The sequence below is a fragment of the Hylobates moloch genome, unplaced genomic scaffold, assembly GCF_009828535.3.
Source record: "Hylobates moloch isolate HMO894 unplaced genomic scaffold, HMol_V3 SCAFFOLD_18, whole genome shotgun sequence".
NCBI classification, from domain to species: Eukaryota; Metazoa; Chordata; class Mammalia; order Primates; family Hylobatidae; genus Hylobates; species Hylobates moloch.
In genome coordinates, this window is record NW_026652293.1 from 3,492,829 (window position 1) to 3,505,084 (window position 12,256).

Sequence of the window (12,256 nt, forward strand, 5' to 3'; positions counted from 1 at the left end):
ACACACGCACATCCTATTGATCTGTTTCTCTGGAGAACTCTGAATAATACTGAGGATGTGAGGGGCATGCAGAATGAACTCACAAAGCCAGTAAGTCTTCATCTGGATTTTGACAGAAGAACAGGAAATTGATTCATGGAAAGAGAGGGAAGAAGGGTAACCTAAGTGGGGAAATAGTTAACTCAAAAAGCTGTGTGCATTTGGATGTTGTGTGGAACTACATAAGAAACAGGGTACTGGAGGAAGACTCTATGTCTAGACAAGTGGAGGAAGAACTAAAGAATCGACCTGATATGAAAGCACTAATTGTGCACTGATTTAACACTGAGGCTCACTCAGACAATGGGCATAAACAGAGTAATGGGAACCTGGCCATGTACTCAACGAGTGCGTCGTCTAAATAGCCGTAACTGCCTACCAGGCTTGTAGGTGATAAAAAGAGGTTTCATATATTCTTGCTCAATACATATGCAAGCCAAATATCATATTTGCAACATATAAGACAAATATTTTGCCAAAAAAATGCATATCAAAAATTACTATGTACCAAGGTACCTGAATTGTAGATGGAAGGCCAAGTGAGGTGAATGAGTGAGTCCGGGAGCAAGCTGTGATGGAGCAAGGTAGACAGGCAAGAGCTTCATCCTGTGAGTAAGTGTGCTTGATGCCTTGATTTATTTTGAACCAAAATGAACAGGCCACAGGCTACATGGCACAGTTGGGTTACTCTAATGTTTTAGATGTCTAAAATTATTACTAGCATAAGCTATGGCTTAAAGGCCAAAGAGCACTGCTTAACATTAAGTTTCAAGGTTAATGTTAGTTGCTCCATGAAAGAGCACAGAAAATGTGTTGCAGGGCCACAGACTGGGCTGAAAAGAACCTTCTGACTTTCAAAGGTGATAACTGTGTTTTCGGGCTCTGGAGCAGAATGCTCAGATTTGAGGACGAAGATTAAAATCTTTATGATACCATCCTTTTTGGTTTTCCTGTGTGTTACATAGCCATGGCTTTCACTGAAATACCATTTTCTGTTAGAATCCACTGGCATTTCTTTCCTGCTGGTGGCTGGAAAAATATTTATCTTTATACATACATGAGCATATTTAAATCCCCTCCAATGTGTTGTTTGACTACTCGGTTTATTTCAGTTTTTATTGAAATAACTGTCCACTTGTACTATGGCTGTCTTTATAAAGACATATGTAGATGTATTCTGTTTTGACAGGGCTTTTTAAAGTGCATTTGCTTTAGTTATTCATACTGGGTGGAATTTAGCCACATTAATCATTTTTCAAATTTTCTGTGTGTGATTACCTGCCATGAACACTGATGCCAGCTCATTTCTTTTTAGCTACTTTTTTCGGGGTTAGAGGAATATTGCTACATCTTCAGAACTGATGATTTCCTACAATATTGTAATATATCATATGCCACATTCGCAAGATAAAAGCTATGCCCATAGTTTAAAATCACTTAAAATACATGTGTAAAGAGAAATGCTTAATTGATTTTCCAAATCATTTTCCTGTAAAGTTGAACTGCTTCTTAAAAATCTTAGCTGTTTTTTATACTACTATATACAATACCTATCAAGGATTTAAAATTCCAGTTATACTCAATATTAGCAAGCTCATTCTTATGCACCATTGGTAGAAATATAAATCAGTGTACTTTTTTCTACAGGGCAGTTAAGAGTTAATAAGCAATATACATAATGAACATTAAAGATGAGAAAAACCTTGAACCTGGAAATTTCACTTACGAGAATTCATCCTGCTGATGATATTCATCTTAATACAGTTGATAGTTGCAAAAAACCTTTAGAATAATATGATTACTAATAATAGGAGACTAAAATAAATTATGGCATATCCACATAAGGGAATTCTATGTAGCCATTGAAAGGGTGGTTAAGTATGGACTCGGTGACTTAAAAAGGTGGTCCCGATACAATCGTCTCTCTGTAATAGCATTTGTTTTAATGTTATATACATATATCTGTTTATATATACACATAGAAAAAATTTAGAAGAATGGATCTTAACATGGTTTCTGTTGAAGAGAGGTCTTTTTCTTGTTTAAATGTTCTAATTTTTACATAATTTTACATAATACATTTTTTATAGTTATATATACACATACACACACAGGCACAAACACACATATATGCACTACAGAAGCTTCTTTTCCAGCTGTTTTGCCTCTAGGCATATGGACTTTGAACCAACCTAGTAGAAAGGGCCCATAGTGGGGGCAGGGAATCTGATGGCCCCATCCCTAATAAACCTGATCTGCCTAGTTCCACTGTCCCCTAACACAGGAGCAAAGATCCTGCTCACCAGACTGTCCTGGATGCAGGGAGTCTCCACCAGCCTCCGGACTCCATTCTCCACAGTGACTCCTAGCCAGTTGAGCGCTGCCCAGCACCAGAGATAGTCGTAGCCGCCATGCCAGTAGCTCACAAATGCAAATGTCATCGCCGTGGACAACAGTGTCCCCAGCAGGCCATGCTGGGACCCGCCCACTGGAATGTACACATACCTAGAGAAAGAAGAGGCTGTTAGGAGTCATACAGAGGGCTGCCCTGCAACTCTACCTGCTCCCCGGCGTGACTCTCGTGTCACACACTGATGTTCCCATATGCACATCCTTCCTCACTTCCAGGAGGCCAGATTCCTTGGATTCTCCATCTCACAAGGAATTGGCAAAAACCCAAGCCTCAGCTCTGCAGGGTGTTAGGTTAAATGAACACACAGGCTCAAGAGCTCTCATTACTAGAGCAAAATAGCACTTACAAGAGCCAGGGAAAGAAGTCATGAATTTAGAGTTTCTGAAAGGGATGGGCCCAACCCTGGAAATCCAATCACAGAATGGCAGTCAAGCTTCTGGCTACATGGGGCCAGCAACCTTCAAGGCAGGTGATATGGTTTGGCTGTGACCCCAACCAAATCTCATCTTGAATTGTAGCTCCCATAGTCCCCACGTGTCATGGGAGGGACCCAGTGCGAGGTAATTGAATCATGGGGGTGGGTTTCTCCTATGCTGTTCTTGAGATAGCAAATAAGTCTCACACGGGATCTGATGGTTGTATAAAGGGCAGTTCCCCTGCACATGCTCTCTGGCCTGGCGCCATGTAAGATGTGCCTTTGCTTCTCCTTCACCTTCCGCCATGATTGTGAGGGCTCCTCAGCCATGTGGAACTGTGAATCCATTAAACTGTTTTTTCTTTATAAATTACCCAATCTTGGGTATTTCTTCATAGCAGTAGGAAAATGGACTAATACAGCAAGTGTGGATTTTACAGCTCAAACTATTAAGTTTATGGTAAACCCATTATTTAAATGCAATTGGTAAGACCACGTTCCTAAACAGGCAGGAGCTGGGTGCAGCAGATGGGTGCCAGAGACGGTTCTCCAGCTTTCTAGGCAGGTTGCCCAGAAGCAGTCGTGAATTCACAATAAAGAAAAGGGCTCTGTGCTCACAGGGCAGCCAAAGTACCAGACAAAATGCATAGCTGTCCCCTGGGTATGTTCTCCAATGCCGAGACAGCTGCCTGAGTATGTAGAGACAGTACTATGTTCTTCAATCAGTATTTTCCTGCTTGAGTTGGACAAAACTCACACCTTGAGTTGTTAGGACCTGGAAAGCTAGGAGCATACCCTTCTTGCAATAGCCTTTTTAAAAAGCCCATAGGCCTTTGTTTATTGCTGATCAGTGCTTCTTTGTCCAACCTTCCTCCAGGAGGGAAAAATGAAAAAGTCCTTTTCTGAATACATAGTATGTTCCAAGTACTAGACACTTCACATGTACCACTTTGATTCTTTAAAGCACCATATGTATAGTTTATACCCACTGCCCCAGCATTTTAAACAATTTGGCATTTGTCCTGTTTATATATTAATTTGGGGGAGGAGATCAAACTTGTTTTTGAGGAGGAAATAAAATTGTTTTTTGAGAGGAAATTGTTCTAGTCAAAATGTTTTCAGCAGGACTACTTTATTTTTAGAGATAGCATCTCTAGATGTTAACCCAGGCAGGAGTGGAGTGGTGCAATCATAGCTTACCACAACCTCAAACTCCTGAACTCAGATCATCCTCCCACTTTAGGCCCCCAAGTAACTGGGACTACAGGCATGCACCACCACACCCAGCTAATTTAAAACTTTTTTGTAGAGATGATAAAAGTTGCCTAGGCTGGTCTCGAACTCCTAGCCTCGAGTGATCCTCCTGCCTCAGCCTCCCAAAGTGCAAGGATTACAGGTGTGAGCCACTATACCTGGCTTAATAGAACAACTATATAGGTACGTAAGCTGAAAATAAAAACAACTTATCAGGTAATAAATCTTTTAAAAGTCTATATGATAAAACTGTGCCACTGGACAAAGACTCTCTCCTTGACTAAACTTTAGTCAAGCTCCTCTAAGCTCGCTAGGCCTCGACCTTGGTGTCCATCTTTACTGTAGCAAGAATCCTGCTAAGTCGGTTTAGAACGAACCCCCCACCTGCAATATCTGATCATGCTCCATTATCTGGCCAAATTCTTCATCACCTACTCTTGGTGTCTGATCACCCTGGTTGCCTTCAGGAGGAATCCTGTTAGATCTGTTTAGCCAGAATCCCCCTATTTCCCAATGTTTCCTCTTAATATTCCACTCAATGACCCCCATCTTGCTCCTTGGCTATATCCCCCTTGTCCAAGCTGTATTCAGAATTAAGCCCAGCTCTGGCCGGGTGCAGTGGCTCTTGCCTGTAATCCCAGCACTTTGAGAGGCCGAGGCGGGTGGATCACCTGAGGCCAGGAGTTCGAGACCAGCCTGGCTAACACGGCAAAACCCTGTCTCGACCAAAAGTACAAAAATCAGCCAGTCATGGTGGTGTGGGCCTGTAGTCCGCTACTTGGAAGGCTGAGGCAGAAGAATCATTTGAACCCGGGAGGAGGAGGTGGAGGTTGCAGTGAGCTGAAAACATGCCACTGCACTCCAGCCCGGGAGACAGAGCAAGACTCCGTCTCAAAAAAAAAAAAAAAACTGAGTCCAGTTCCATACTGAGGTCTCTTTTCCCCTATTACAACAGTTCCCAAATAATTTTTTTTTACTGCTTCAACTACTACCTATCTCTGGTTTTTCTTTAACATCCTCCACTCTCAAATATGTTCCAGTTTCCAGTTTAGATAACAAATTATTTGATCACCTTAGATAATCCCATTTTATGGGTGAGGAAACTGAGGTTGAGAAATTAATTTGCCCAAGGTACACAGCTGGGAAGGAGAAAGGCCAAGATGCAAATCTGCATCTGTACAGCCAACTTACTGCTTCCATTACAACCCTGGGCTAATTTTTAAATTCCTCTATATTTCACCCCAATCAAGAACAATTAAACTGGAAGGCATGTGAGAATGTAGCAGTTTCAGAAATAAGTAAAGCAAAGCCAATACCTTCATTTGTGCAAAAACAGGACCATCTTGACAATCAAATTAGCAAATAGGCATCAGGCACTCACTACAGATTAAGGGATATTCCACCTGCTGTTGAGCATGTCTTTAGGCCTTCAGGGAATTCCTGGCATTATGGGAAACAGACATGACTTTGTTCTTGCTATAAGGATAGGCAAACCTGCTTGTGAAACAACAGCAAACAATTCCCATCATTAAGCTATGTGACATGGTACAAAGTAGACCAGGAAGGTTTCAGAGTGCAGGGGAGAAGGGTGTGAGTGAAGACAGTAGGGCAAAGGAGGCTGAAGGCCGAAGGCTCTCATTCTGACAAGGCCGAGAGGATGAGTTTTGCTAGGCAAAGAGAAGGTTGGGCACTGAGCCAAGGACACAAATGAGGGGTTGGATGACAAGTCAGAAAAGCCTGACAAGCCCAGGGCACAGTGGTCTTATCCAGTGTTCTGCTGCCCCCCAGAGGCTGCTTGGTCATTGGTGTAGAATACCCAGCAGAGGCAAAAAATGGGCCACAATTCGCTGCCTCCTACCTGCATGGAGGTAACCGCTGGCCCATCATGAGGCTGCCCTTAACTTTACATAACCAGTGTTGTATGTAAAAATAAAATAGGGTGATCAACTCTATTGCAAAAGGATGAAGAATGACTTCTCTTTAAGGAAACTGTGCAGATGGCTGTTTTATAAAAACAGATTATCAAACGCTCTCTTCACCCAAGAGAAGAGATTTTTTTTTAAATCGGATCTCACTATATAAAAGTGAGCTGCAGCTGGGGACAGTGGCTCACGCCTATAATCCCAGCACTTTGGGAGGCCGAGATGGGGGGTCACTTGAGGTCAAGAGTTTGAGACCAGCCTGGCCAACATGGTGAACCCTGTCTCTACTAAAAATACAAAAATTAGCCAGGCATGGTGGTGCACACCTATAGTCTCAGCTACTCGGGAGGCTGAGCCAGGAGAATTGCTTGAACCTGGGAGGCGGAGGTTGCAGTGAGCACCACTGCCCTCCAGCCTGGGCAACAGAGTGAGACTCCATCACACACACACACACACACACAAAATTAGCTGCACTGTATATTTCAGAAAGCCATAGCATAAAAACCTCTCATTCTCCACACCAATGGTACTTGATCTTGGATTCGACTCCAAGGACATGTTTTCAAGCTTGTGATCAGGAAACATCTAGCCCCAAAATTACATGCCCAGCTATTTTGGGCATCTCCTGGAATCATGGCTCTGTTACTTTGCCTTCAAAATGACAGCAGACAAAAATCTCTGAAAATTCCTTTTATTCCAGAAATTCATATATGGCAGGTCTCCAAGGACATGAGACTGTTTGTTTCAAACCAGAAGAGGGTATAGCTTCAAGACTGGAAGATAAAAATCCCTTCTTTATTCTTAATTTATAGAAGACAGTACGTGTGGTAAAAAAGGAGAGCAAACAGGTTATTTTTACAAATTCTACCATCTTCTATCAGTTCCATGATTAATAAAAAACAGAAACATGTCTCTTTTTTTTAGAAAAGCAATAGTATGAAACTGCCTACTAAGATTCGCTGCACAGTAAATTGATTTCCCAATGGAAGAAAGCAATCAGCACCACCTTCTCAGCAAAGCAAAACTAAAAAGATTGCTTCTCGTCAGTGACTACGTCAGGTTGAGTCTTCACGAAGCCTGCCTCTGTCTGGCCGGTTTCATGTGGTCACTGCTTATAGAAAATGCTGCCGCCACCTTCTTAATTTAAAAGCATCTCACCGAATCAATGCACCATAGCAAACCTCCAACTCAGGAGGAGGAATCTATATAAAATGTAGACAGTATTGATGACTTCCACCCTTTACTCAGTGCCCATGCACCAGGTGGTTTATGCATACTATTTCTAATCATTAAAACAACCCTCCAAGGAAATAACCAGGCCTATCTTACACAGGAGAGGTGAAATCTGCACCTAGAATGTTGTGATTCCAGGGTGCTTTTGCTGATACATTTCTTGTTTAACCAAATCTTCAAAGCAGTCTCCACAGAAACATCCACTGATGTTTTATTAACTGAAAAGTGTCCTTTCTAGGAAAGAATTCTTGCTCAAGAGAATAATGATTAACATTTACAAAGGGATTTGGGCCAATGAGCTCTGTTAGCCACTGTTCAGTGTCAGAAGACACGAGGAATAACTTCCATTTTTGAACAGACTAAGTAGTTACCCTCTGTCCCACAAGCAGAGATAACACCTGCTATCTCAACTGCCTGACATCCTGCAGACGTCTGCCTATGCCAGAAGTGAGGCATAAAAAGTTGGAGGCTAAGGTGATGCTGAGTAGAGGTACACAAAGGGAGAAGAAAGTATCTAGCTCCCTCATACCTACTATGAAAAACAACACAAATATACGCCCTACAGTGGGAGACAGGGGTGGTAACAATCCATGTGGTAAACGCATTAATCTTAAAATCACAACACTTCCTTTTTCCAAGGACCTATACAATAGCTCTTTGGCTTGCTATATTATCACTTAACTCTACGACAGACTAATCCCAGACCTCAACAAGCTATGAAGATGAAGCACCAGACACTGACAGATGTGGCTTTTACTGTCTCCTGCACTGAGCCAAGGTGGGCTTGCTGGTTTCTTATGATCACTTACCTATTCCTCGGCCGGGCTGGGGCAGGTGGTTGCTGACATCTTACTCTAGCTCCACCTTAACTTTCCACCCTCATTTCCCTTCTCCCCACTTGGTTCTGGTGACAAATCCTAAAATCCTGAATAAAGGAGGATTTGATAGTTCCGTGCCTTTGGTCATACCATTTTCGCATCTAGAAGACACTCCTCCATCCTCCCTGATTTTCCAACACCTACTCAGTCTACAAAATCCAGTTGATTTTCCAACTCTAGGAAGTCTCTTTTGCATTTTCCAACTTGCAATTTAACCCAAGAACCTACTGTGTGTACTGTCTGTTCCACTGATTGAACAGCTTTTTACCAAAATGTATCTATGATGGGTGTCATTTTAACTCAATTGTAAGATTCATTCAGACAGCACTAGATATGTGATGTGCGTATGTGTATGAGTGTGTGTGTTACACAGCTACTAGTCAACAGTACTTATATATGTAACATAATTTCCATTTACTGCTGATAGCCTCGAATGGCTTTTAAACTTGTTAAAAACTGTCACCATTGTCATGGACCCATTATAAGCAACAGAAACGAAGGGATGATTGAATATAAGGTCCTGTACCAGGTACTGGGGAGACTGGAAGACACCTATTCCTAAAGAATACAGACCATTGAAAGACCCTGAAGTTTCTCCATACTTTGTAATCCTAATTACCCTATTAAAGTCAAAAGTATGTGTCACCACACCTCTGGAACTACTCCAACCCTAAGATTTACCACCCAAAGTAAAAGTACTAGTCCTTTAAAGAACAGAGCCTTTAGTGGCTAGGAAAGGCAAGACTTTTGTCCATGTTACACTGGTGGTGAGGTGACCTCACCTTGGCTTCATGTGGGCCCTGAGACCAGCCCCTGCTCAGGTTTCTCTACAGAGCTGGCTGTGCTGTCCTGAGCCCAGCTCATGGAGAGTAGCTCCCCTGACCCAACCCTGGCTCTGGCTTTGGCCTTGGCCCACATTTTAGTGTTCTTTCTCATAGCCAATGATGACCCTCCAGTCAAATCTCCATCTTCTAGGTAGTTCTCAGAAAGGAAGCTACACATCTACTTATAAAATGTTTTCACAATCTACCCATCTGACAAAGGTCTAATATCCAGAATTTACAAGGAACTTAAACGTATTTATAAGAAAAAAATAATCCCATCAAAAAGTGGGAAAAGGATATGAAGAGATACTTCTCAAAAGAAGACATTTATGTAACCAATAAACATATGAAAGACAGCTCAACATCACTCAGCATCAGAGAAATGCAAATCAAAACCACAATGAGGTACCATCTCACACCAGTCAGAATGGCGATTATTAAAAAGTCACGAAACAATAGATGCTGGCGAGGCTGTGGAGAAAGAGGAACGCTTTCACACTGTTGGTGGGAATGTAAATTAGTTCAACCATTGTGGAAGACAGTATGGAAATTCTTTAAGGATCTAGAACCAGAAATACTATTTGACCCAGCAATCCCATTACTGGGTATATAACCAAAGGAATATAAATCATTCTACTATAAAGACACAGGCACACGTATGTTTTTTGCAGCACTATTCACAAAGCAAAGACTTGGAACCAACCCAAATGCCCATCAATGATAGACTGGATAAAGAAAATGTGTGGAATACTATGTGGCCATATAAAGGAATGAGATCATGTCCTCTGCAGGGACATGGATGAAGCTGGAAACCATCATCCTCAGCAAACCAACACAGGAACAGAAAACCAAACACCACATGTTCTCACTCATAAGTGGGAATTGTACAATGAGAACACATGGACGCAGAGAGGAGAAAAACACACACCAGGGCCTGCTGGGGGGTGGGGGGTAGGGGGTGGGGGATGGAGGGGAGGGAACTTAGAGGACAGGTCAATAGGTGCAGCAAACCACCACGGCACACGTATACCTATGTAGCAAACCTGCACGTTCTGTGCACGTATCCCCCTTTTTTTTTTTAAAGAAAGAAAAAAAAGTTTTCAAAGATGTACACAAAAAGGAATATAATTTGCTTTTAATATCTTTCTGTCCAGTAGAGATAATAACAGCATTTTAATAAGTAATAACCAGCAGTTGGTTAATGGGCAACCATAGGCTTTGTCATCCTCCAGAAGGCTAAGAGGAGTCTATTTTCAAAGCAGAGAAAATATTTTGAGCTGGGCTAATTCTCAGCTCCTTTACTAAAAGATGTTATGTATAAGCTTCATATGCAATTCTGAAAATTATCTATTAAAAATTCTATGCCCTCTTTGGCAACAGAACATCATAGAATTTATAAAATAGAAATTACATTCAAGCTATATTTAGCCTACACTTCAGCTTCTAGGTAAATGTAATTAGACGCCAACATTTAAAAAAATAATAATCTTTCTTTTCACTCCATAAAACTGGTAGTTCAGTGAGTTGAAGTATTGTGCTGATGAACCTAAGCTTGTAGCTTCCATCTTACAGAAAGATTCAACCACACCTTCACAGTTCAAAACCCAAACTCTGGCTTCACAAAAGCTCTATCTTTCTCACAGAAAGAGAGGCTGCAAGAGTCTGAATGGCTCAGTCCAAGCACATTTGCCACTAGAAAACAGCCCAAGCAGCAACAGTGGCAAAGTGCCGGACAAGAAAGAGGGCAGTGCTTGAGAGCTAGATGTGACCTTGGCCCTGCTCTGCCACTCACCAACTTCTGTAACCTCGAACTTGTCAAGTAAACCTCCTCAGCTTAAGTATACACACTTAGTATGCACTAGCAACACTAAAACCTTCTTTGAGTATGAGTTGCTGTGAAGATCAGATGAGACAATATATAAAGACTCTGGAGATTTATTTTTTTTTAATTATGGCAAGAACACAGCATGAAATCTACACTGCTAACAATTGTTTAAGTGCATAATACAGTATCGTTAATTATAGGCATAATGCTAGCCAGTGGATCTCTAGAAATTCTTCATCTTGCATAACTAATATTTCATACCCATTGATTAGCAAGACCCCCTTCCTCTCACCCCTGGCACCTGGCAACCACCATTCTATTCTTCACTTCTATGAGTTTGACTATTTTTTAACCTTTAAGTTTAGGGGTACATGTGCTGTTTGTTAGATAGGTAAACTCATGTCATGGGGGTTTGTTATACAGATAATTTTATCACCTAGGTATTAAGCCTAGTATCCATTAGTTATTTTTCCTGATTCTCTCCCTCCTCCCACCCTCCATCCCCGGTATCTGTCATTCCCCTCTGTGTGTCCATGTGTCCTCATCTTTTAGCTCCCACTTGTAAGTGAGAACATGCAGTATGTGGTTTTCTGTTTCTGCTAAAGATAATGGCCTCCAGCTCCATCCATGTTCTTGCAAAGGACATGATCTCATTGTTTTCCATGGCTGCACAATATTCCATGGTGGATATGTACCACATTTTCTTTATCCAAGCTGCCATTGATGGGCTTTTAGGTTGATTCCATGTCTTTGCTATTGTGAATAGTGCTACAGTGAACATCTACATGCATGTGGAGTTTGACTATTTTTAGATCCCTCATATAAGTGGAATCATACAGTATTTCTCTTTCTGTTATGGGCTTATTTTGCCTTCATAGCCTTATATATATAACTGGAATCATACAGTCTTTGTCCTTCTGTTATGGGCTTATCTCACTGAATACAATATTCTCCATGTTCATCCATGATGTTGCAACTGGCAGGAATTTCTTCTTTTTTGAGGCTGAATAATATTACATTGTATGTATATACCACATTTTCTTTATCAATTCATATATCAATAGATATTTAGGTTATTTCCGTATCTTAGCTGTTGTGAATAATGCTGAAATGAATACAGAAGTATAGATATCTCTTCTAGATACTGATTTCAATTATTTTGTATACTCAGAAGTGTGATCACTGAATCACATAGTAGCTCTTTTTTATTTTTTTGATGAATCTCCATACTGTTTTCCACAGTGGCTGTACCAACAATGTATAAGAGTTCTATTTTTCCACATCCTCACCAACACCTGTTATTTTTTTTTTCTAGAAAGTAATAGCCATCCTAACACATATGAAGTGATATCTCATTGTGATTTTGATTTTCATTTCCGTGATGACTGGTGATATTGAGCATCTTATCACATATATCTTGAAACATACAACCTATCAAGAATGAATCAGGAAA

General features: G+C 41.1%; 1 protein-coding gene across 4 annotated transcripts in view; it reads right to left on the bottom strand.

Moving 5' to 3' along the window:
- The window catches only part of HHAT (hedgehog acyltransferase), a 352,332-nt gene that overhangs the window by 97,543 nt on the left and 242,533 nt on the right, over window positions 1-12,256 (bottom strand). For all 4 annotated transcript variants that reach the window (XM_058430847.1, XM_032136964.2, XM_058430849.1 and 1 more), the window contains one exon: window positions 2,343-2,544. In XM_058430847.1, the coding sequence (XP_058286830.1) occupies window positions 2,343-2,544 (202 nt within the window). The remainder of the gene's footprint in view (window positions 1-2,342; window positions 2,545-12,256) is intronic.